Source organism: Crocuta crocuta, unplaced genomic scaffold (assembly GCF_008692635.1).
Source record: "Crocuta crocuta isolate KB4526 unplaced genomic scaffold, BGI_CrCroc_1.0 scaffold130, whole genome shotgun sequence".
NCBI classification, from domain to species: Eukaryota; Metazoa; Chordata; class Mammalia; order Carnivora; family Hyaenidae; genus Crocuta; species Crocuta crocuta.
In genome coordinates this window covers 10957415-10983098 of record NW_027527920.1, presented here as the reverse complement: position 1 = coordinate 10983098, position 25684 = coordinate 10957415, and the positions used below count along the sequence as shown (strand labels likewise).

The window sequence follows — 25684 nt, the reverse complement described above, 5'->3', positions numbered from 1 at the left end:
CTTACCACAACTCTGTAACTAAAGGACTGTTGCTATGCCTATTTAATAGGCAATTTACTTAAACTGAGGCTTAGAGAGAAGAAAAGTAACTAGACCAGGGTTACATAGGTAAATTGACTCTAGAACCTACACTTAACTGCCTACCCTTGGCTGTATTAGAAAGTGAGACACTTAATCCCTTCCCCCCATGTCTCCATGATTCTAGTGTTTTGGAACTGGTCTGTGAAGCCATCATGCTAAGGCTTGTCCCAATGGTATGTTGGTCTGTTTTTACCCATCCATTTGTTCACAGGTCTGTCACTAGTTCTTTTTTTTTTTTTTTTTCTAAAAATTTTATCTTTAAGTAATCTGTACACCCAACATGGGGCTTGAACCCACAACCCTAAAATCAGGAGTCACATGCTCTACCAACTGAGCCAGCCAGATGCCCCTGTACTGAGTTTTTAGTATCTGCATAGTGATATGTGTAAGTCCAAGGGTGAGAAAATGAGATCAGAATAACTGAATTCACAGAACAGTAGCACATAGAAAAGAAATTTTAAAGATTGCCAGAGGAAGGAGGATGGGGATGGATGCATGTAAAATGATGCTCAAAGACCTTTGACTAATCAATTCAAGCATATAATATAATGTCTTCTGTGCACTGGTGTGCCCAGGACTGGTCAAGGTATAATCCCATTAACTCCCTCAACCCCAGATTTTCTTTTTCATTCTTTTTTTTTTCTTTTACCAGATTTACAGTTCTCTTTTAGCTCTGGGGTCCAAAAGACATCTTTTCCAGACTCTTCAGAAAGAGTATGGGACACCAAGAAGGAAATTAACATTTAACGAATGTCTGTTGTGTTCCAGGCATTGTGCAGGGTGTCTCTCATGTGTTATTCCATTTGATCTTTATGCCAGTCCTGAGGGATAGACATTGCTCCACCTTCACAGATGAGAAAACAGGTTCCGAGGAGTTCAGTAATCTGCTCAGTGTCATAAACCAGGTGCAAATGAAGCCAGGTGTGAACACAAGTTTGTCCAGTTCCAAAGCCATGTTTGTCCCCAGCTCAAGGCTTCAAAATTGTCCAGAGACAGGCAGCAGTTGTGCTATCCTTCTGAAGGTTTGACCATTTCTAAATCTGAAGAGTAGCACTGTGAATGAAGCATGGGAAAGAGATGCAGAAAAAGAATGTTGGAGAGGAATTTCAGAATTAGGCAAGAGCAAGATGATTTAAGTCAGAATGTAAATTTATGGTGAAGATCTCATCCCATTTCTTACCTCCATTCTTGAGTGAATTTGAGAAGAAATCCTCATAGGATAGCCTCTAAATTGAATTGGGGGTTGGATATCCAATGCCTTTATTAACACCATCAAAAAGCAAAAAAGAAGTTTAAAAAAGCCTTTGAGCTAGTTCAGAAGGAAATCCTCAGGAGCTCTCCCAGGAGAGCTTGCTTTCTGATCAGTTGGTTGTGCTTTCTTGGAGACTGTGTCTCTTAAGACCCCACCCGAGGCACATACCTCTTCTGGTCCCGCGTTTGTTTTGTCACAAGTACCATCTGACCCGTAACGTCAGGCTTTCATGTTCACTCGGAATGTTCTTAAACTGTGTGGAATTTTTGCGTGCGTATATTTGTTTTATGTACAAATGAAAGGGCAAATAAAGAACAAATAAGGACTTCATCTCACTTAACGATCTTACAGAAGTATGTCCAGAGGGACCATAGACAAACTCCTAATTCCCAACTTCTCATTTCTCACAGGAAACTGAAGGCCAGTGAGCCTTAAAAGTTTTCCCCCAAGCTTATGAAGTCACTTGGTGACAGAGTTGCAACTTCAAACCAGGTTCTCCGACTCTAGTCGCCAGTAGGAGTGTACTTTCTGTCACAATGGCTACGGTCTTTCTTACATGCTTGACTTATTCTTCATCCGCAGATTCTTCAGAAGCCAAGCCCAGAACTCAAGCATCAGCTGGCTGCTTTCTCCAAACGTGTCGCCGGTGCCGTGACTGAGCTCATTCAGGCCGCGGAAGCCATGAAAGGTAGGCTGGATTCTCTCGTGTCATCTCATGGGACACCACTAGTGGCAGCGCTGATACGGCCAACTGAGCAGAGACACCCCACAGCCAACACAGGCCCTTTCTTGGCAAACACAATCAGAAGGAATACAGTGGGGTGCTTTTTTTTTAAGCAAATGAGAATAGAGTTGGAATTTCAAAGTAATATCCCCTTGAAACAAGGCTTTTTTCCAATCTTTGTATTAAGTATTTCCACTTAAATGGTATAATCCACCTAGAGCGGGTTTTTAAGGGTTTCGACATTTATATTTTTCTGCATTTTCCTTCATCAGAATATCCCCATTCAAATAATACACTCCATGCTTAGAAAATGATGCCATCTGGGTACATTGTGATAACATGAGAAGTGGTCACCTCACCAGGGAAAGGGTTTCTTACCAGTTTCCCTTTGTCTGAGTTGAGGTGAATGGCGGTTCTCCATGAGTCCCCAAGAGAAGAGAGCAGCAAATCTGTGTGGTCTGCATAGTCTCAAGTATCCTGCAAATGGTTCCTTGCATTCATGAGCTTTAAGAAAGAAGTCAGAGGGGCGCCTGGGTGGCTTAGTCGGTTAAGCGTCCGACTTTCGCTTAGATCATGATCTCGCAGTTTGTGGGTTCGAGCCCCGCGTCGGGCTCTGTGCTGACAGCCAGCTCAGAGCCTGGAGCCTGTTTCAGAGTCTGTGACTCCCTCTCTCTCTGACCCTCCCCTGCTCATGCTGTCTCTCTCTCTCTCTCCTAGAAATAAATTTAAAAAAACATTAAAAAATTAAAAAAAAAAAAAAAGAGTAAGGCTCGAGCTGGCCTTGAACCAAGAGATCTTGATTTTTGAAACTATCATTGATGACTGCTCCTGTGGTAGGGCTGTGCACGCAACTGAGTTAGAATGACAGGATCAGTTAGGAGCTCCCCTTCGTCCAGCTGCTCTCTGTGAGAGCTGGAGAGTTGATCCCCTAGGACAGGGTGGCCAGTAGGCTTAGGGAGTTTGCTTGCACGTAAATCCAGACGCCGTTGGTAACAGATGAAGCCAGAGCGCTGCGATCCCAGCTACCAAGAATGACCCTCTTTGGACTGATTCCAGGAACAGAGTGGGTGGATCCCGAAGACCCAACCGTCATTGCGGAAACAGAATTACTGGGGGCTGCGGCATCCATTGAGGCTGCTGCTAAGAAGTTAGAGCAACTGAAGCCAAGAGCCAAGCCAAAAGTGAGTGTCCATGTGTGGCTGCTTATCTGATGTCAATAGGTCTTCCTGTGGATGGCTGTGAAGTGGAGCTGGGTATGCCACAGGGAGCTTGTCTGCTTCCCCGTGGTTAGACTAGCAAGTTGCAGACCTGCTCTACCTGCCCAGCACCTTTTCACAGGACATGGAAAAAAACCCATGGGTGGGTTCTTCAGGTTAACCACCCAGAAAAATGCCTTTGGGTATCCAAAGGAAGAATCCAGGGCACTTATGATCTGAATTTAGTTCCATTATATAGAAAGCAGGTGTTAGATGCTTACTATGGAAAGTCTCTGTTGCTGAAAGTGATGTGGTCACACTCCAATTTTCTGGTTTCCATATGCAGTGCAAATAGCAATGCTGGGTCTTCTCCTTTCCTTAAAATTACCAAAGGGCAATGTGGACCTCAAAAGTGGACCTAGTGACTGACTTCAGTATATGCTGGAGTTTGTGGTGGGCTGGTATGTTTTCTCCATCTTTGTTTGTCATCTAGGTAAATGTCTAAAACTTAGGATGTTAAAGGGCGCCTGGGTGGCTTAGTCGATTAAGCACCTGGCTTTAGCTCAGGTCATGATCTCACAGTTTGTGGGGTCGAGCCCCACATTGGGCTCTGTGCTGTCAGCTCAGAGCTGGGAGCCTGCTTCAGATTCTGTGTCTCCCTCTCTCTCTGCCCCTCCCCCACTTGTGCTCTGTCTCTCTCTCTCTCTCTAAAAAATAAATAAAAACATTTCTTAAAATGTAAAACTGAAGATGTTAAGAGAGACAGCCATTTAAAGAATTACTCCAAGATGGGCCCATAGAAAGGACAGTTATTACATAAAAGGATGGTGAGCTAGTGCTTTCCAGGGGCAGAGCCCAATCCCATCCAGAAGCAGTTACCTTTCACTCTACCTCCCATGACTGTCTTTACCCAGAAGACGGTAGAATCACATGAGGCCTCTTTTTCTTTCTATTCAAGCAAGTCCCTGCTGGTACCTATCACCTCACTTCTCTCCGAAGGACCTAAAAACATTAGGAGGTAAAATATGTTTTTTCCCCTCAGAAAAAGTTGGATCCCCCAAATTAGGTATGCCTAAAATTCTCCTGTTTTGATAAGACCAAAAGATGGAGTCTGGGCCCTCAAATACACCAAACCACTCAAAAGCAGCACCCGGGTTTATGTTGTATGTAAAATAGACGTGAGCATATAGTGAATGTATTGAGCTGGGGAACCTTAAAACCATTAAATTCTTGGAACCAGCTTGCTCTCCACTTGGTGAAGACATTTCTGTAAATCTCTCATCAAGGTGTAATTTAAGAGTTACAGCTTTCTGATTTGGGGGTTTACCAGGGTTCTCTCTACTAGCCTCCAACCTGAGGGTCTTAAGTGGTCTGAGATTGTCCGAGATATTCTCAGCAAGCTTAAGAACTGGGTGTATATATAAGGGTAACTCCCATTTTCTGGCTCTGGCTCTATTCCTTCTTTATAAATCAAGTTAATTGCAAATGGAAAACGTCCATTCAACCAAGAAGCAAGCAACTATTGACTAGGATTTGGAGGCCTTGTGTGTAATTTGCCTTTCCTTTTCCTCAGCCGATTTAGCACAAAGTAGCCTCTCCTGGAGAGCTTGCATCTGCTGATGCCAAAGTCATGTCAGTTGACACTGTTCTGGAGAATTAGCCTGGTGCTCATGTAACATTAGCCCTTCCCCAGATTTTGAGAGCTCCTGTTTCAATCCCTCCCCTTTTGTCCTTTTGTAGGGTCCCTCTGTGCTCTGTCTCTGAATCCTCATGGCCCTCTGTCCAGCCATTGATAGACCTCGTGATTCTTGCTTTGAAAAAAACAGCCATTAGAGGTCCTACCCCATAGGATTGTTGTTATAACAATTAAATGAGATAATTTAAGAACACAGTGCCTAACTTAATAAGCAGTAAGTAAAAATATACTTCAGAGACTTTTATCTACTACCTCCTAGGAGAATGCCGGAAAGAAAAATTATTCCCTAGACCCATGAGCTGATGGCCTTAGCAAAAAGAAAACAAAACAAAAGACTCACATTGATTGAGTACCAAGCATGTGCGAAGCAGTCCTTTATAGGCGTTGACACATCTGGTCCTTGCAACGTGTCCACAAAGCAACGCCTATTACCATCCTTGCTCCATCCATGCAGAATCAGAGGCAACCTTGCCAGAGTAAGACGGCCTTGACCGCTGGAAGCAGTATATGTGCACTCTGGGTGACACAGTGTCTTCATACCAGTTCTCTGGGTTTAGCCAGTGTTAGAGGCTGGGGTGGCCCCACAGGGGAGGTTTTGGGCTTGCCTATATATACACCCTTTGAGCTGTTAGTGCCACTTCTGGGCACCTGTGCTAAAAAGGAAATCCAGAGAGAAGGAAAGCTGGGGCAGGGGCAGAGAGGGGAGAGGGGTGCTGTTCCTTGTAGCCTTGTTTATAGTAGAAAGAAGTTAGATGTGACCTGAGTGTCTCCTTGAAGAAAAAGTACACAGCTGTTGAGATTAATGGTCGATAGTACTGTTCGGTGTGCAGAGCATGCTCATGGCATAAATGTAAAGTAAGAAAAAAAAGCAAAACAAAAAACCAGGATGCAGAATTATGTGCTTATTATGATTATAACTCTAAACAACACTTACATATGAAGGAGATGGATGGGGGATGTACAAGAATGACAGTGGAATTCAGGGAGTGCCTGGGTTTTAAAATTTTGTGAAACAGTGTTTTAAAAATAACAGCGCTTAAAAAATAAGTGCGGGCTGCAGAGGTGGACCCGTGGGCACTCCTTGCATTGCCCTGGGGTCATCTACCTTTTGTATTAACAGTGTGGCTCCTTACAGAAAGCCAAGAATCCTTCGGTCAAGGTCAAAGTGAACATAACTATTGATCTGAGTCTCTTCCTTGGGGAAGTCTACCTTAGGTTGCTCCCCTCTTCGTATTAGGAAGGGTGCTTGGTACTTCTTGAGTGCCTTACAATGATCTGAAGTCTTATTCTACCCATTAGCCAGAGGCTCCTGCCACATAGATTATATTATCTATAAAATTCTTTTAAAGAAACCTTCAACCCACACCAGGGTTTTTGTGCCTGTCTAGAAGTACCATCTGCTGTGTGGTAATAACTGCATGAAATCAGATCTCTTCCTTGCCTTTATAAAGGAATGTATTTCCCCCCATTTTATCAGTCAGTAAAGCATCTGACTCTTGATTTCGGCCCAGGTCATGATCTCATGGTTCGTGAGATCGAGCCCTGCATCAGGCTCTGCACTATCATTGGGGAGCCTGCTTGGGGTTCTCTCTGTCTCTCTTCCTCTCCCTGCATTCACACACACACTCTCTCTTTCAAAATAAACTTTTGAAAGAAAAAATTCCCAATCGGACACCGAAAGCAACCAGTCTTTTGTTGTTCACTGGTTCTGTCCATCCCCTTTCATATCTGAAACAAGTAATCCTCAAGATACTGTGAGTAAGCATTCACTGTCACATTCCCATCCTTATAGCTACACACGAACACACAAACCTTCAGAATAGAGTGAATAATGCTTTCCTTTCGTAACTGGGGAGCATTTACACTGCTTTAAGGAACAGTATCGGGGATGGGCAATGTCTGATTTTTTTGTTGGTTTAAATTGTTTTGCTCACCACATTCTCAGATCACCTGTCTTCAAAGTAGAATGCTCCATGGTTTATTGAAGATGATTCCTGGTATATTCCCCCCTCAGGCCCTTAAAAAAATTCAGCACCTCTTTTTGCCTGGGATCTCCCAAACACAAATAACAAATTTGCACTGTCGAATCCACTGTTGGCTTGGGAAGATGGTATAAAGGCAAAAGGAGAGGGTCGGATGGCATTAAGGCTGGTGCATGTGCCGACGATGTTGCTAATGGCGTCGTTTCCACACTTACAGACAGACTGTGCTCCACAGGCAGGTAATGGACATGGTACAGGGGTGGCCACCCCCTGCAGCCGTAGCCTGCAGTACTCTGCCTATTCTCGAGCTCAGTCAAACCTGGATGCCTTTTCTGCAGGCCTCTGTGTGATATGTTTGATATATTAGGTTGTTATTTAATCCAACTATATATCAAACATATTCCTACAGTGTCTTGCCCTGTCTCCGGGGATTCCTAATGTAGTTTATAAGGCAACAAGAAAGCCTATGTTAAAATTACAAGCAGATTTAGAAGACGGGGTGCTCATTCCATTTCATAACGTTACATTCCATTTTCTCTCGTAGTGTTTAAGACCTGTATCAGTATCGCTAGATGCTTTTGTTTGTGGTAGAAAGAAGTCATGAGTATGGATGTTTTCATAAGAGCTTGAGATTTTATGTAAAGCTTAGTTTTGTCAGTAATGAATCCTTAAAGGATATGCTCACTGGAAAAAATGGAAGATTCCAGTCCATGTTTGTGACATGGGATAAAAGCATTATAGCCCCCAGACACATATAGGTTTACATTTCATCCTAATCTTGAATTTAGAAATTAGTAGTTTTCATAATCCAATTTCTAGCAAATATTTATACACAGATCAACTCTGTAAATTTCCCTTCCACCCATAGTATCAAAACTTATAAACCAAATCAGCCATACCAACTATAGAGATGGTGAGTCACTGGGCTTTATAGAAACCTCCGTTAGGACTAAATACATCTAATAAAGATAATGTAAGGTAGACTATACTCTGTCTGTTACATTTCCTGTAATAGGTTAACTGGTCAGTCGAGGTTGATAAATTTAGAATAAGCTGACAATCAGAAAGTAATTCCATGGACTAATTGGGTGCAACAGGAAGTTTGGGATTATGAAACATTTTTTCTGGTGCACAGCAACCACCTTTGGTTGGCTTTGACCTCCTCATGGAAGAGCCTGCAAAGTTTGTGTGAGTTCATTCCGATCTATCTCAACAAAAGACTGAGCACTGCTTTCTGGAAAGAGAACTATTGCGCCAATAGCTCAGTCTTTTGAAGCAGAGAAGAAGTGCTCTTTTGAGAGCACATCTGAGTGTGTGTATAAGCAGTGCCCCACACAGGTGGTGAGCCAGTGGTTTGAACAGGTCGGTCAGGAAAGCTTCCCCTGGTCATATCTATAAGCCATCTCCAAGTTGCTTGTAGTGAATGCATAGTGACAGCAGCAAAGTGATGACACAGGAGAGGGAAATATAGTGTTGGAGTCCCAGCTTCCCGAGTTATAAAGTGGAACCTGTCCCTGGGATCCTCTTCCACTGAGAACAGATCCGGTTGGAGGGTCTGCAAAAACGCTGCCACCTTCACTCAGCTAGAGAACAGTGTTTGGGTTTTGAGTGCAATTAACGTTGATGGCCCCAAATGACAAATTGTCATGGAAAAGAGATGACAAGTTGTTATGAATAAAGAAAAAACCCAGTTTAAAAGGGCCTTGGGGTGAAATCCCTTTGTTACAACTGATGGGATTTTCCTCTTTCTGTACGCTTGCTGTTGGCCAGCATGCTGTATTATTTAGCTGAGTAGATGGGAAAAGGCAACCAGAGGGTGGAGTAGGAGCAGATAGAACATTTTCTGGAAGGCTGAAGTGGGGAGCTTTGAGCTCATCTGCCACTAGTTGCTTCCCATCTGGGAGNGGGGGGGGGGGGGGAGGGGGGACTCAACCAGCTCATGTGCCCAGGTGACTTCCGCCCATGTAGAACAGGAGGCCTTGTCAGACCCTTATCAGTTACATAGAGGATTCATATCAAAGGAGCTCACAAGGTGGCGAATGTATCTAATCAAGATATTTAAAAGCATTCCATGATCCTTTTTGTCCGTGCTTCCTAAGTAGGCATTCACATGACTGTTTTTGAAAGCACAATAGTCTTTAAGAATTTTTCCATCAAACAGAAGTAGCAATTAAAAGATTATTTCAGTGATATTAGTGTTCATCAGAAAAAAGAAGAAGAAAACAATAGCTACCATGGGAAAACCACTCCTAGGATACTAATCTTGCAAGCTTGGACCTCTTCTAATTAATGGATGCTGCATGAACATGAGTTTCTTATCTGGGTACAAAGAGTGGTCCTTCCCCAAGTTGGAGGCAAAACCATTTGGCACTTTTTTCTCTCCGTCATCCATGATGACTGTTGCCTGTTGGCCTAGAGCCTTCAGGGGAATGAGGCCAGCTGTCCAGGTTTGGGCTCTTGGCAGGTCTAGTTATTCTAAGAATCTTCCCATTTATAAATTCTCATTTATAGTAAGGGTGGTGGTCCTAAAGACAACCCACCCATGGGGCCTCTAAAAGAATAGCTGATTTGGCTCTTACACATTTGAGTCTTGGGGTACAGCCTACAGTCTCCCCCAAGGCACTTCTCAATTCAATACCAGAAGCAAACTGGTAGCGGCCAAACTATTCCACTCAGGCCTCCAATTGGCAAGAAAATGCTTCACTGGTGTGGTGTGTATTCTTGGTGTTGGCCTCCTCTTTTCCCTCAAGGATATTTAAGTTATATACAAAGTGTCCACACTTTGAAAAAAATATATCCAAATTTTTTTTAAGTATCTGATGTGATATCAACTTGTAATAGCAAGCATTCTGCAGGACTTTGAGTAACACAGACCAAAGCACAGTTCCTAAATGGGAAAATGGTACCAGGAGTCATGATCTGGTTTGTACAGCTGGTTGTTAGAAAGGTGACCCTGTGTTTATCTGCTCTTAGCAAGCAAGTCCCTTAAAGGAGGTTTTCAGGGAGGGAGACAGAGACCCCAGGGCAGGGACCTTTGGACCATCTCCTGTGGATACCTCCCTCCTCACCTTCAGGCTCATTGGACGAAGGGACCATAGGGCTGCAGGGATGTAATTCACAAAGAAAAGGGCAAGCAAAAGGACCACAGACCAAAACATTTTTTCTCTGGGCACTCTGTGCCCCAGGACCCATCAGGGAGAAGGTTGGGAAAGATGCAGCAGGAAGGAGGCAGGGCTTCTCCATTGAGGAGAGTGAGAAAAGAAGGAAAAGAAAAGTCACCTTCTTAATTAAGAAAGGTTCAGTTTGGAACTGTAACATGTCTAGGCTACAGGGCCAAGAGAGTTGAGGTTCCTCCTTAAGTAACAAACAGAAAGCTATTTGCTCCCCGGAGAAAGGCAGCGAATTCTCCGTGGTCCAAAAGTGCAGGGCGCTGACTAGAACCCACATTGCCCATCTCCTTTTGGGGGGTCGAGGGAGAAGCCCTAGCGGTGCCAGTCTCTATCATGTGTTACTTGACACTTCATTCATCTTTGGTTTATTTTTTTTTTAACATTTATTCATTTTTGAGAGAGCGTGCGTTCAAGTGGGGAAGGGGCAGAGAGAGAGGGAGACACAGAATCTGAAACAGGCTCCAGGCTCTGAGCTGTCAGCACAGAACCCGATGCGGGGCTCGAACTCACGGCCCGTGAGATCATGACCTGAGCCAAAGTTGGATGCTTGACCTACTGAGCCACTCAGGTGCCCCATTCATCTTTGGTTTATTATGGGTTTTATTTATGGTTTTTTGAGGCTGTCATCGGAAATGGCATTTAGACCCTTTTTCCATATTATGAGTAGAAAATGGTTCAGAGAAGGAAAACAGACTAGCTTAGCCCCAAGTCTAAAAAAAAAAAAAAAAACAAAACAGTTTTTAAAACCACAAAAAACATAGGTAGTAAGAAAAGTAATCATGAAATTATGGGTTAGGAGTTGCTGAGCATTTGCTATGAGTCAGTTATGCTCTACATATATTTATAATGTACTTATAACAACCCTATTGGGTAGGAGGGAAGGCAAGTTCAGAAAATGAATTGCTCCAAAGATTATGTCCTCAGAATGCCTGAAAGGCCAAAAGGCAAAATAAAAACTGGGTGAATTCCTCCCCTCTCCCTTCCCCTTCTCCCCCTTCCTACGCCCATAGAACCTCAAGGTCCTGAGACATTAGACCGATCAGAACAAGACAGGAAACTCAAATGCTCTCCTGAGCACAGGAGGCAGGCATCAGGGGAGCCAGCCCATAACGTGGCCTTTCCCCAGAGGGTCTTCCCCACACCTCCAGCTTTTTAGAAGAGAAGCTCTACAGGAGATCACCAAACAGGAAAAATACCAGCAAAAGAATGCTTTTTTTTTTTTTTGACTCTTCCCTAAGCCACCAGAAAGTCAAGATGAGGGTAGGTCCATCCTCTGCTAGAGCTTCGTGGACATTCCAGGAAGGACAGCCCCTGAGAGCTGGCGGTCAGCTGGCTGGTGCTTTCCTACAGCAAAGGGGACCAGGGAAAGGGCACACTGCTGAGGATGAGAAGACAGATGCAGCAATCGTGTAAGCAGAGCAGATTCTCCGTTTGTGCATCTGGTACTCTTCCCCAGGGCTGCTTACTAACAGCCTCTTTGCAAAATGCTGGAAATACCATTTACATCTGTATGTGCACAAGTAAATGTCACAAGAAACTACAAATGCAGGTTGAGGGGTGAAGACAGTATAAATAACAACCCATGGCCTTCAACGAGGCAGGAGCCAGCGTGTAGGTGTGTGTGTGTGTGTGTGTGTGCGCGCGCGTGTGTGTGTGCGCGCGCGCGTGCGCGCGCCTTTCTCCCAGAGGAACCCAGGATGGACAGTTACTGATATAGACACTTAGTCCATGCATTTCTCCTTCCCCAAGCATGTAAATTGCCCTCTGGCTGAACTCTAGAACTTGGAAGACTTGTTTTGAATGGATACATTCATCCCACAAACATTTATCATGTAGTCTACACTGCCTGATTGTGTACTCGAGAGACCACATCCGTTGAATAAAACACAGTCCATACTTACCTGGCAGGGGAGATACCATGATCAAGAATAAAACACAGTCCATGTCCTGGAGGAGATGTCCGGCCGGTAGGCTTCAGTTAACCGGAGTCTGTGTCCCTCAGCCCAGGCTAGCATTCCCCGTGGAGTAGTGCACCTCCACTAGAAATGAGACCTTTGAAACCCAGCCTGCATCCTGAACCAGATGGTCAGGTGACTCTGAGCAAGGGCGGCCGGTTTATCAGCCTGTTCAATGAAAGCATTTTTTTAAGGTCATGGTGCCCCGGGTCTCAGGGTTCTTCAGGTTCTCCTGGTAGCAGACGCGACGGTTCTCATTACTCTCCATCTCGCAGCCACAGTGGGATTTGTTCTGTTGACAAATCCTGCAATTTCGTTGTGATCCTTTTATGTAGGAAGAGCCTTAGAAGACCAAGCCACTCCATTCCTCTCCTCTTCTGCATCACACCTGAGGGTGCGCCCTCCTCCTCTTGGGGCTCTCACTGCCCTTCCCCCAGATGCCATCTCAGGTGCTAGTGGGAGCCAAGCAGACGGCAGCACAGACGGAGGCACTTAGGCGTTTCCAAGTGTCCTTGGCTTGGGAAGAATCCCACCCTGTAGGCTAGAAGTTGTGTACGGCATGAGAAAACACCAGGCGCAGACGTCTATGTCCAACAGGAGAGGAAAGGTGGGCATTTAGTCCTAGTGATAAGCCTGGCCTAGTGTCTAGACATTAGCCCTCTGCCTCTGTTGTGATCACATTCAGCATTATTAAGCCTTTCTTGGGAAACTAGTACTTTATAGTCAAAGCAACTGTCTCCCAGACATGAGGCTTTCTGCCACGTTCATTTGAAAGCCTAGACGTGTTACAGAAAGAAAAACAAAGTCATCAGCAGGCATTATATCAGTTGTCATTGCAAGAAAAATCTGTGGGTGTCAAAAATATTTCCAAGCTGAATATCTATTTCAAATTCATGTTCTACAAAAAAAAAAAAACAACTTCAGGGCAGCGGGAGACGTGGTAGAGGCCTTTAAAATTGGTTGGAATAGGATGCTTCTCTCAGATCTGACCATGGCTTAGAGTTAGCACTTCATTGTAAGAAAATTCCACTTCTGTGGGTCCTAAAATTTGAGAAATCCGAAATCGGATGAGAGTACTTCACACTGTGACATGGACTGCCCTTGGTGGCCACCTGACACCAGGATCTGGGACACATTCATAAGGCACCAGGGGCTTCCGTTTCCCCTGCTGCAGTGGAGGGGCCTCCCTTGGGGCTCAAAAATTGCATGATTTCCCTGGTGCCTTAATCTGTTACGTACTTGAATTCCTTTTGTAGAATGAATTTCCAAAAAGCTCTTAATTCAAGGCCACCGAAGAGAGATCTATTGATATCAGAGCCTAATGTAATTTCTTTGGGGCCTGTGTATGATAGTGCCTTTTATGTCACATGTCTTATGATGAGTTGTGTTTCTGTTTCAGTAAATAAATGTTACACTCCACCACCACTGTAAGCTCCCTTACTCCAAAATGAATCCACTGCAACTGAATCTACTCCTGTCCTGAATGCTCCTATCCTGAGCAAGACTTTGTCAGATAAGAAAGAATATATGGCTTCTGTCTAAGAACTTGAAATGCTTGCGTCATTCTCCGCATTCACTAGACGTGCACTGAAACGTTATTTTGATAACATGAGTTGTAAAAACAAAAATGAGCTTGGCATCTCTCATAGTTCAAGATGTGGTCATAAAGAATGGGATCTGGAAAAAATATCTATCTATGTATCCATCCTGTCTGATGTTCAGTTTGGGTCCGTTAGTGACCAACTTTGAGCCTCTGGCACGAAGTTAGTCCTCACTGATGCCCTAAGGAGTGGCCATGCTAGAAAGAACAGATCCGTATGGAGGGAAAGAGATTGAGGTCTAAATCTGGTTTAGAGTCTCCATCGCAGCCACATGACCTTGTCCCCATGTTCTACCTCCCCGAGTCTCCGCTTTCTCCCTGTGAATAGAAGAATGAATGTAACTACAGTATAAGATTTGTTTTCCTCTGTATCACTGAGAATTAAACAAGTACATGGAAATGCCTAACAACACTTGGCACATGGTAGGCACTCTTAAAGACATTTTGCTGTGCACCAGAGTGCAGATGTACTTCATGCCGCTGAATTATACACTTAAAATTGGTTCAAGGTGTGAATGTTATGTATATTTTAACCCAAAGAAAAGTATTGCTATACCTGACCCTCACTACAGTGCCTGAAAGGTACCAGCCACACCTTCAACTTTCTTTAACGAAAGGGGAACTTAATTATACTTAGGTGCATAGAACCTTACTGGTGAGCAGACTGTGGAGGGCATCTAGCGTGACCATCCCAAATTGTGAGGCTGCATCCCAGCCAGCCTGGGATCAAGGTCTTTATGCTTGCCCCCGTTACCAGAGCTCCTCTTCAGCTTCTGGGACTGCTCTGGCCTGGTGCTGCTGAACTTAGAGCAAGGCCCCCCTAGCCTTAGAGCAGGACCCACCTGCACAGTGACGGCCACTGCTCTTCCCCAGGTGGAGCCGGGCCTCCTGAACAAGCTCCATCTCCATGTCCTGTCGCCTCCATTTCTTCCCCACCTCTGGCGAGCTGTGGCTAGTACGCAGCTCCCTCAGCTCAGTCCCAGAAAATGCAAATACGGTTTTGCTTTTGTTTTTACCCAAGAAAAATAAGGCTTTTCACAACTCCTAGTCACCTCACCGTTCTTTCAACCCAGTTTTGAGCCTTGAGGTCTGGAAGACGGTGCCACCACCCACTCTTCGGATTTTGATTACCGATTATTTAAATTTTGGTTATTGATGCTAAGGGAACCAATTGAACGTAGTTTATTCACAGTGGATTTACATCCTTTTAAAGATTCTGGTCTGGAAAAATAGTCTTAGAATTTCCTGATTTGAAATGTGTGTAGAATGTCAGTGCTAGCAGCTTGTACCTTTTAGAATCAGGATAAGGGGAGGCAGCAGATGGAGATTCGGGGCAGCTTAGGCCTACCTACCCTGAGCATTGTTTGTCAGCAAAAAGTCATAAAGGGATGAAGAGCCAGGTGACCGAGCAGTAGGTAGTTTGGCAAAAAAGCGCCCTTTGTGGATGTGGATGGCATGTGACGCCATTTTCTTTTGTTATAGCAAGCAGATGAGACCCTGGATTTTGAAGAACAGATTTTGGAAGCTGCTAAATCCATTGCCGCTGCCACGAGTGCCCTGGTCAAATCGGCCTCGGCAGCCCAGAGGGAGCTGGTGGCCCAAGGAAAGGTGGGTAAACCTCTCTGGCCACATGCTGGATCATTCACACGGTGAGAGCCTCTAAGGGACCAGGAAAAGATGCGAATGCTCATGGCCTGACCCGAGGAAACCAACGCTGTACCTCCCCTCCCTGAATTGCCCGTCTTTGCCCCATCTGACTGAAAACTCTGTTCGCTTAAACCTGACCTCCAGAAGAAAGGTTTTGGCTTCTGGGCAGCTCATCTGCTTCTTGTTAAGGAAAGGATCCCATTCCAGGCAGTGATCAGGGCCTGAACAAGGCATTTATAGTCCCCCTGTAGATTCAGCTATTTAAAGATGTAAGCTGTCATATTTTCCTAGCGGACGGCTAGAGGAGCACCATAGTTAGGGACTTCGCGTAATACACTTTTCCAACTCTAATGGCTCAATCCATTTTGGAGGACAGTTGAGCTAACGCTGTCCACCTCTGCAGTGAGCATTTTCCTGAGCCCATTGATCAAAAAGGCCAGTCTGGTTTTAAACCTGAGATTCCTTTGATCTGCTTCATCCCCAGTCACCCATTCCATCTGCATTAGCATGAAAGCATAATTCTGTTTCAGTGACTCAAACGATTAATAGTATATTAAGCTAATCCTGGATATATGAGGGTCTTCCAGTTTAAATTACTCCTGGTGTTATTCCCATACAACATGGAATGACTCCATCCAAATCGCGTCTGGCAGAGAGCCTCTCCAGTATAGAGGCCTACAGAAATCCTGTCGGCTTGTGGGTTTGGGGAATTTGGTTACTATCATTGTCAATTATTTCTGTTGGATAGTAAAAGGCTTTTGCTGTCAGTGTACAGATAGACAGATACGATGGCGCCTTGACCTGAGAAAACTTGTAATACAGACAGGAAGTTAAGTCCAACCAATGGCCATCTGTCTTCCTCCACGAAGTCTCTTGTGAGCTAAGCCTTGTCATAGTCCATTCTACACACTTCACTCCTCTTTCTAAACCGCCGTGTGTGTTGTTATTCGTTATTAACGTATGTGTTTCTCTCCAGCCAGCATGTGGTCTGTCCCTTTGTGCTTTTCGCTTACACTCTGTAGATGTAGCAGGGTGTTGACCTCATTTAATCAAGCCCTTGTTGACCAATCAGTATGTAAAGACTAAAAGTGGACCGATTTTAAGATTTTAGGACTATCTTACCTGCAAAGTTCAGTCTCTTGATGAAGGGCTGACTGTGTGCCAAATTGCTAGGTACTAAGAGAACCTAACTTATTCAAACATTTAGGAAGTTGGTAAAGGAGGCACCACTGGACTTGAGTAAACACCAGGCTTTTAAACAGGACCTTGAGGTTTTATCTGATGTTCACCAAGCCCTGGTATGGTGCCTAATAGTTGCTGGCACATCCCTAATTTCATATTCAGATTGAGGGTTGAGAGCTCCTCTCTGGCCTCTCCAGGCACCTCCCACCATATTAAGGGTATTCCCTCCCACAGCCATTCCCTCTACATCTGGACAGAAAATGTTTCACTTCTTGTTGTAATTTTCAAATAGAAGCAGAGATCATCTTAGTTCTGGCTTCCAGCTTCCTACTTCTCTCCCCACCCCTGACAAAATAGACTGTATTTCCTTAAGACCAAGGTCTACACTCCATTGTAGTAAAGGCACCATCTTTTTTTTTTTTTTCACCATCATCTACCAGAAAGTCACAGCATGGCCTGAGGGTCAGTGATCAGGAGAGGTGTAAGTTTCCCTTGGCCCTTGAAAGAAGAGGGCTCAGTGGCTCCCGTGTTTGAAATGGAGAAAGGTCAGCAGAGGAAATAAGCATGTAAGGACAGCCCCAATCCATCACTCCTGAGCACTTTTCCCAGAAACACAATACATAGCAACTAAATGGAGACCATTCTGAGCATTTCAGGTTAAGTCCTTGTGACGCACGTGGACCACAGCCAGGATGTGCTGGCACAGCATCCGAGTGGCAAGACCCCGTGTGAGAAAGGGTGCTCCCTTCTTACACCGGTGGTGGTGCTATGTGCCCGATGAGATGTTTTTCTCTCCGCTTCCAGAGCAGGGTAGAGTCTGAGGGGCTGCAGATGACCCTGTGCCCTCCGACACTCACTACGGATTTCTGCACTCTCTAGGTGGGCTCCATCCCCGCCAATGCTGCGGATGACGGACAGTGGTCGCAGGGGCTGATTTCTGCCGTGAGTCACCTTCTCCTTCCTTCCCGTTTGCTTTTTGGAGCCTCGGAGGGAGGTTTGAACCTTGGGTCACTTGTCTGTCGACTGTCCCCAGGCCCGGATGGTGGCAGCTGCAACCAGCAGTCTCTGCGAGGCGGCCAATGCCTCCGTTCAGGGACATGCCAGTGAAGAGAAGCTCATCTCGTCCGCCAAGCAGGTCGCCGCTTCCACGGCTCAGCTGCTCGTGGCCTGCAAGGTGAAGGCCGACCAGGATTCAGAGGCCATGAGGCGGCTACAGGTAATGGTCACTGATGCTGGTGGGAAAATACTCCTGTTGGAGCGGGTAAGTGTCGCCAAAGGGGACAGTCCCACTTCCTTGGCATGACGCACCAGGCCTTCCATCAGCCAACTCCGTCCCACTTTTCTCATTTTCTACCACGTACAGCCATGCATCCTACAGCTGCTGCCCCAGCAGACTGACATTGTCCATGTGTGCCTTCCGGTCTCATGCCTTGGGGTCCTCTTTCACCCAGAATGCCTCGTCCCTCCCCACCGGCCCAACCTGGTGGTCTCCTGCTCGTTCTTCATGACTCATCTTGAGAGTCCCCTCTTCTAGGAAGCCCCCCCGCTCACCTCCCGCCTCGCAGGCGGTCATTCCCTCCTCTATGTTGCCAGAGCCCCCGGCCAGACCACTCTTACGGGACCTGGCACCTGGCACCACCATATTTATTTTTATATCTGTCTTCGGCGAGGCTGTGAACTTCTTAGGGCCAGGCACCACATCTTTATCTTTGCATCTCTCACACCGGAGATGGTGCCTATTCAAGAGGGGGCCCTCATCCACTGTTTGCAAAAGAAAGCAGAGAAGGGACTGAGGCCTTTATATGAGACAGTGGCTAAGGTTTCCCAGAGCCCAAAAGACATGGTTATTATGAAAATTATAATCCAATACCTCCCAGTGCATATACATTTTCCTGATTGTTTTAATTACAGAAGTGTTATAAGCACAACGAAGGAAATGCTCAAATGAAAAAAATCACATAGCCTCGACATCATCCCGTGTCAAATGTTATCATTTTGTCTTCCTTTTATTCCGTCTATACAGAATAGTTGTGTCTGCTTGTTACCATAGCAAGAGACATTCTGCTTTTTTTCACTTAACATTTTATTGTACATGTCTTTTTACCTGGAGACAAGGCTTCATAATCTCTCGATGCAAAGCTAACTGGTCCATTCTTCACGAGTCTCATTTTTAATGATTGCATGATACGACATCAACTGATTATGCCAGAATTTCCTTATACTTTGGATGCTTTGTTTCCAATTTCCTAGATTTTCCAGGTATTTAGAAGACAGACTGTTTATGTTGCTGAAAATAAAATGTTTATTTGTCATGAGTAAAATCACACATGGCAGAAATATTAGAACAATGTCACCAAAGCTCTGAGCTTTGATTTTATTTTGAAAGTCCTGATGTGCTTTGTGGATCCTCCCAACTCTCTCTTTCCCCCGCCTCCCCTTACCTTCATTTGACTCCTGGGATAAACCCACGGGGGAAATGGGGAGCTGCATGTTGATGACATGTGGTTTGGGGCTTTGGGGGACGCTTCTGGGGAAAACATCCTGAGTTAAGAGAGACCTGGGTTCAGGTCGTGCCTCTGCCATGTATGAAGTGTGTGATCTTAACACAGATGACTCAGAACTTTTCAGGCCTTAGTTTGCCTCAGCTATAAAATGTGGATAGAGATACCGCACTGGCTCTTATGAAGGTCAAGAGATGTGAATGTGCTTCTAAGCCTGAGGGACTTACACAGACGGAGCACAACAACACTCTGTCATCATTACTGATTTAAATGGATGCTGCAGTGTCCTTTCTAAGTCCCTTACAATGATGCAGAGGTTCTCTGGGGCTAGACTGATGTGTAGTCAAATCCCAGCTCTGTAACATACTAGCAGCAGGGGCTTAGATAAGTTACTCGACCCTAGTTTCTGCATCAGAAGAGTGCACTGATGACCTCTAACCTCATCAAGCTATTTTGAGAATAGGTTTGTTGTATATTAATTGGCTTCCCCTTCCCGTCTTGTGCAAGCCCTCATACTCCCCTTTGGGCACTTGAGATCACCAACCAGAGGAGCTAGTTCACTCTGAGAAAAACTCAACTTTCTGATGGCTAATCCCCACACACAAGCCCTTGACTCAGAGGCGGCCTGGGCAAAGAATATGGGAGTCTTAATGAAGCTTTGACTACCCTTCGAAGAAAACTCCAAACCTTAAGGGCGTAGAGGACGAGTCCCCAGGGCCATGATTCATGAGCATTAAGACTAAGCCAGTATGGGCTGCAGCCCTTACTAAAGATCTAGACTTCACATCAGAAAGCTTTTTTTTTTTTTACCTGTCTCTAGCAATTGCCCCATCCTTGAGCACTTGGCATAAAGCCCAGCTGTGACTTGAAAAATACGCCTGTAGAGGCCCTAGTTACCGTGGGGCTCCCAGCCTTCCCATGCAGGGTGGGTTGTGCCTTCCTAGCCCGTCATTTCCTCAAGCGTTCTGCGAGTGCCAACCCTGGACACCCAGTGTGCCAGGTACTAGGGATGCTAAGAGAACAGTCACAGCTTCTGCCCCCAAGTGACTCACTGAAAGAGAGGCAACCCCAAGTGTGAAAATGGCCATAAAGAAGCGAGTGTGAAGCACACCAGGAGCACCATGGGTAGGTGTGGGTACAGCCAAGGCAGACAGAAAGAGGGCTATCTGAACCACGTCTTTGAGGCTGTCTAATGAGATGGGGCAATGGAGATAGTTTTCTAGGCCAAGGAGATGACCACTAGGCATGCTTCTGTTAACACACATTTCATATTGCTGCAATCATTTGTTCACATAATTTTAATTCCCCCTCAAAAGTATGTGTTCCTTGGGAGCCAGGAACTGTATCTCATTTATCTGTGAACGAGCTAAGGTTAAGTAGGTGCCAGCATGGGTAGAATCATTGGACAGCTGGACAGACAGATGGATACTAGCTAAAGAGAAATTCTGTGTTATAATTGGATGATAATCCATTCATAATCCCATGAACTGTACTTTCATGTCTATTCTTGCTGAATCCAAATTGGCTGTTTCTAATGATATAATGTATGCTTTTCTCCCTCTCCAGGCAGCAGGAAATGCTGTGAAAAGAGCCTCAGATAATCTTGTTCGTGCAGCCCAGAAGGCAGCGTTTGGCAAAGCTGACGATGACGATGTTGTAGTGAAAACAAAGTTTGTAGGGGGCATTGCTCAGGTTTGTGATTAAATCCAGGCACTGTTTACTCCCGAGGTGGGCCTTTTGTTATAACAAAGACACAAGGTAACAATGACTTAAATAGGACGGAAGTGTATTTCTCCTTTGGGAAACAATTCTGGGTGTAAGCATTCTGTGGATGGTGTGCTGGTCCCTTTGTGTGTGGTCCCCAGGCTCCATCCGCCTCACTGCTCCACCATCCCTGAGATGTTGCCTTGGCCACTTGGTCCAAGGTGGGTCAATAACCACCCTCACTTCCCAGCCATCAGGAAGGGAGAAAGAAGGGACCACATGACCCTGAAGCTATATTCCTTATTCCTGCTCACATACCATTGGTCAGCCTCTAGTCAAGTGACCAGCCAACCTGGCTGCAAGGGGTGCTGGGAAATGTAGTATTGTTTCCCGAGTAGCCCTGTGGCTAGCTATAATTCAGGGATTCTGTTCTAGAAAAAGGGAAGAAGAGAAATTGAAAGGCAGTGATATTATGATTCAAATAAATTGATGGATTTGGAGGTGCTACCCACTTCATATATCTGGCCCTACAAATATGTAACCCCTTCCCTTCCTACAACTTTTATAAGAGCAACTGGGCTTCAGACTTCTGCAGAATTGCATTCTTGTGCATGGTAGTGAGGAGCAAACTTCAGGAAATCAGGCCTGCAGTTTAGGGTATGTGCCAATATAAATCCATTATACGTTATCGGATTTCTTATCAATGCCAGGAAGTTACTCATCCCCGTGCCTTCCTTAGCTCTTGCCAGACCACTCGCAGTAGACATACAGTAGGTGCATTTTTACCGGAATCGATTTCTTGATACACCAGATCCATGAGAAGTTCCATGAGGAAAGGTCACTGATCAAATAAATGTGGGAAATACTGCCCTCTATAGCTCCACCTAGGACTGTCACAGTGATGGGTAGCCTACTAAAGACTCTGAAAGGGCCCACAGGAAAGTACGCTATTTGGCTTTCTTGAACACGAACTTAACTTTTTCACCTGTTTTCTATTCACTGATACTCCTCAGATCATATCTTAGAAGCATGAAACAAACACATGAAAGCTGTCAGTGGGTTAAGGACTCCAGCTTTAGCTTTAGCTTCAACAACACTTGACCAAGCCGTGCTCCACCAGCTGGGTGTCGAGGGAAGTAGACTCACATCTCGCCGTTTCCAGTTCCTCATTGGGAAAATGGGACATTCAATAGGGACTACTTCGCTGTGTTGCCGTGAAGACAAAGGCACACTCCACATAAAGTGCTTACACAGCACCTGGTGCATAGTAGGGAAGTGGTAGATGTTTGCTATTAAATCTTTGGCCAGAAGCCACTTAATTGGGTCACCTGGGTCTCAAAACCCAAACTGTGCTCCAGGGGCTGGTCTCCAGAGCTAAGATACTTAGTACCAGTATACTGCTGTGTATAGCAGAGGCTGTGGGAGCTTCTGAGACAAACAGTAGAGTTTGGGAGGGTAGTTTCCTGGTGAGTTCTAGATCCATCCAGCTTGTCATTTTCCTTCTAGATCATTGCCGCCCAGGAAGAAATGTTGAAAAAAGAACGAGAACTGGAAGAAGCGAGGAAAAAACTGGCCCAGATTCGCCAACAGCAGTATAAATTCCTACCCACTGAGCTGCGGGAAGATGAAGGCTAAGGCCAGAGCCAAGATGGTGTGCCCCAAGGGACAGCTTTGCAACAAGTAGTGTTCCTGAGAAGCTGGGCACTTAACCTGGAAACTGCGTGCCCCCACCCCCACCCCCTGGGGCCAGCGCAGGGCCCTGAGTGCTCATTCTCACGTCTCTGTCCTGTCGGGCACCAGCTGCATGATCGTGATGTCACACGGTACAGTGTCCCACCCACAGCTCCTTCGCCACCTCCCCTCATGCCTCACCGTATCTCAGGAGAGAGGGGCGCACGTTTCATGAACTGTTACCAAAAAAAGAGAAGTCAGTATTATGTCGTTCTCAGACACTTTTGCTTTCGTTGGTCCTTCTCTAGGCCCGCTCCTGGGCCTTCTGTGAAATCTTAAGAGGAAAAAAAAAATGGCTTGGGGGAAATCATTGATGTCCGAGAGATTATTCTCCCTCTCAGGAGAAGATGGAGGTTGGAGTTGGACACGGTTAATAAAAGCTAGAAACGTAAACCAGTGTGGACTCCAGGAGGGCCACTCCCATCCTTCTGTATCTCAAGCACTGGCTCACCCAGAGGGTGGAGAATTCCTGCTCCCATTTGCACGCTTTCTTGCCTCAGTGTGTAAGCTCCTTGTACAATCTAGACCCATCTTGTATTCTGTGGCCCAAAAATCTGAACGATTATTTTTTTTTCCTCCATAACCCAAAGGCAGAAGTATGGGGGGCCATCAGGGCTCGATGAGCAGCGGCTGGAATAAAATGTGTGGGCTCCTTACTCTGCAGAGGCTTCTTCAGTTCATACAAGTCCCATGTCCTCCAATGACAGTCTGACAACTCCCCCCTCATAAGCATCCAGGGTGGGGATTCAGCTAGAAGAAAGCACTTCCTTCGTGACTGCCAGGGCCTACCTGGGCTCCTCTGCCCTCAAAATGGTTAGATTTCAGAGCTGCAAGGCATCTGTTTCAAAATCTGTCCCCTGTCCTCCATCCCAAGATGGAAATGTATTCCGTATCTTAATATTCTTACATCCTAGATGGATCCTAAAATCAGTATGAACCTTTAACACGATAGTCTTGCTCACTCTCACATCTTTCAGGGGAAGAAATATAGTACCTCCAGAGTCCCATCTTCCTGATGCCGCCTCTCCAGAATTTCAATTTCATGGTATTTTCCCTTCTCTCTTTTTTTGCTCTCCTTTCAGAGCCCTTTCTTTAAAAGAGCATTTTAAGGCCTTGAATTTACCTTTAATCTGAGTCTTTAATCAGAACAGTACATGAAGGACACATGACTTGTGGAACAGACCCGAACACCAGGTAGCAAGTGTCCATGAAAGCATTCATGAGGGGAAGACGATGGTCATGGAGGTCCATGGGTTTCAAAGCTGGTAACTGTTGAAGGCGGCCATCCTCTCCTTCTCTGTAGTGATGTGGTGTCACGTCTCCTACTTCATCCACAGGATGGCTTCAGTCTCCCACCCCGCGTAAACGTTGATACTTGAGTCCTCAGAAGGCATCACTTGTAGACCCTGCCCCACCTGGTCCTGCTTTAATAATAGACTCTATGTAGCCTGTGTCATAATTTTAAAAGTTAATTAAACTCAAGACCGTTGCCCATATTTATTAGACACTTGTAAGTGCTACACATAGAATTCTTTTCCAGACAAGTGGAAAGTTAGAGGAAATACAGTGCAAATAAAAAGCAGAGAGAGTGTAGGGCACTTTGGGGGCGGGGGGGGGGCCACCAACTCTGAAGAGGAGGAAGCACCAGAGCCCCGGGCTCTCAGGGAGGAGCTCACACACTCCTGGCTCTCCCTGAGTGTCGCTGGTACAGCTCTTCACCCCTGCCCTGCACTGCATGCCCTCAGACCTCAGGATGAAAACTGAGGGCCCCCTGGACTTGGCAGGGGCGGGGGTGTCCCCAAGAGACATTCCACGGATTGGCACAGGGTGCTTTCTGAGACTCTTAATCAGACCCAAAGGCTCAGAGTCCAGGTGTGTTAATGGCCTTGTGTCGCCGGACCCACGGAGCCCCTCCATGGCTCCGTGTTTTCTTCCCAGCTGTCTGGCTCCTTTTGCTCCTCTATCCCACCTGTCCCCTGTCACATCCTGGCATTCCAGGAGTGAGACTGGGGCAGACAGGGAGTTCTCTGTCCCTGCCTCAGAGGCATTGAAAACCTCTATTGCATTTGATATAGAAAACCCTACGGAGACAGGCCAGTGGAAAGGCCAGTCCTTTACAGCTTGAGAGAACAGGCATGGAACCAAGCTTATTCGTGTGGGACCTATAGAAACACACTCGTCTCGAGTGCTCTGCTGCTCGGAGCTTTGGGGAAGGTGCTTCCCAGTTACCATTATTGCCTGGAGTGGTGCTGGTTTTTCATCTGTCCCTCCCTCATCCACACTGCAGATGTGTGTGTGAGTGGCCGCGTGGCTGCCTTCGTCTCCTCTCCTTCCATAAAATGGTTGAAAGACTGTGCTTTGGGAGTTATTTAATAGGCTCTACAGCATATGACCCCAAATGGCATGGAGGGGACTTCTGGTTCTTCTTCAAAAGGAGATAAGGCAGATATGACTTGTGTGTTGGTGAGTCTTCACTGAGGAGCATCTAACAAGAAGATGGTTTCAGGGTAAAAATGGTCCCAGGCCTGGAGCACAGAAATGCCTCTCTCCCCATGAAGGGAAAGCAGGTGTATGCCCCATGAGGGGAGCTAGCCCTTGGATTCAAAGCCTTCAACTGATCTTTGTGCCCAGAAATTTCTATCTCAGAAAGTCAAGAAAGGAACCTGAACTGGACTTAAGAACCGTGCATTGATTTGGGAGTTCGGATTTTGTTTGGTTCTGCCTTTCAAAAGTCTAGGAGTGTAAGGATGCTTAAAGGCATGGTCAGTTAAGCAACCGGCCCTTGTTTAAACTCTGGTGGTGTGAGCAGAACCTTGAGTCCTGGGCAGCTGTGCAGTCCTGTGTCATGGGACCCCTCCCCCCCCCCAAGGAGTCACGTGGCCTTGAGGAATGAGCCACCTGAACCATGGCAAATGCTTTGATCACAGATACCCTTAGGGCTTCTCAGAGGTTTTCCCTATGTGCTTTCTGGGTGTTTCATCAGTCCATGAGTTTCTAGTAACCAAAGCCTATTCTGAATTTATCAGTGTTTTAGTACCAAAATTCACCACTACCCCCACAAGACCGTGAACCCCACCGCCGAAGTAATCCCAAAGCCAAAACCTAGACGGGAACCAGGCTGCAGGACAGTAGTGGTAAGCAAGCTGTGGTCTCCACTCCCGGGGGACTTGAGGGCCCCCTCACTGGTGGGCCACAGCCACCTCCTCTTCCTCCTCCTCCTCCTCCTCCTCCTCCTCCTCCTCCTGTGAGCCCCCACATCCCAC

At 45.9% G+C, this 25684-nt stretch overlaps 1 protein-coding gene and 1 non-coding gene across 2 annotated transcripts in view; one reads left to right on the top strand and one right to left on the bottom strand.

Annotated features, from left to right (window-relative positions):
• TLN2 (talin 2) overlaps positions 1–23077 on the top strand; it is a 425012-nt gene extending 401935 nt beyond the window's left edge. The window contains exons 52-58 of the mRNA XM_077745320.1: positions 1916–2021; positions 3114–3238; positions 15139–15264; positions 17365–17427; positions 17519–17701; positions 20553–20678; positions 22197–23077. Of these exons, the coding sequence (XP_077601446.1) occupies positions 1916–2021; positions 3114–3238; positions 15139–15264; positions 17365–17427; positions 17519–17701; positions 20553–20678; positions 22197–22325 (858 nt within the window). The 3' untranslated portion in view covers positions 22326–23077. The remainder of the gene's footprint in view (positions 1–1915; positions 2022–3113; positions 3239–15138; positions 15265–17364; positions 17428–17518; positions 17702–20552; positions 20679–22196) is intronic.
• TRNAR-CCU (transfer RNA arginine (anticodon CCU)) lies at positions 354–426 on the bottom strand. The gene has a single exon. It is a non-coding gene; the product is annotated as a tRNA-Arg (tRNA).
• Positions 23078–25684: the final 2607 nt, after the last annotated feature.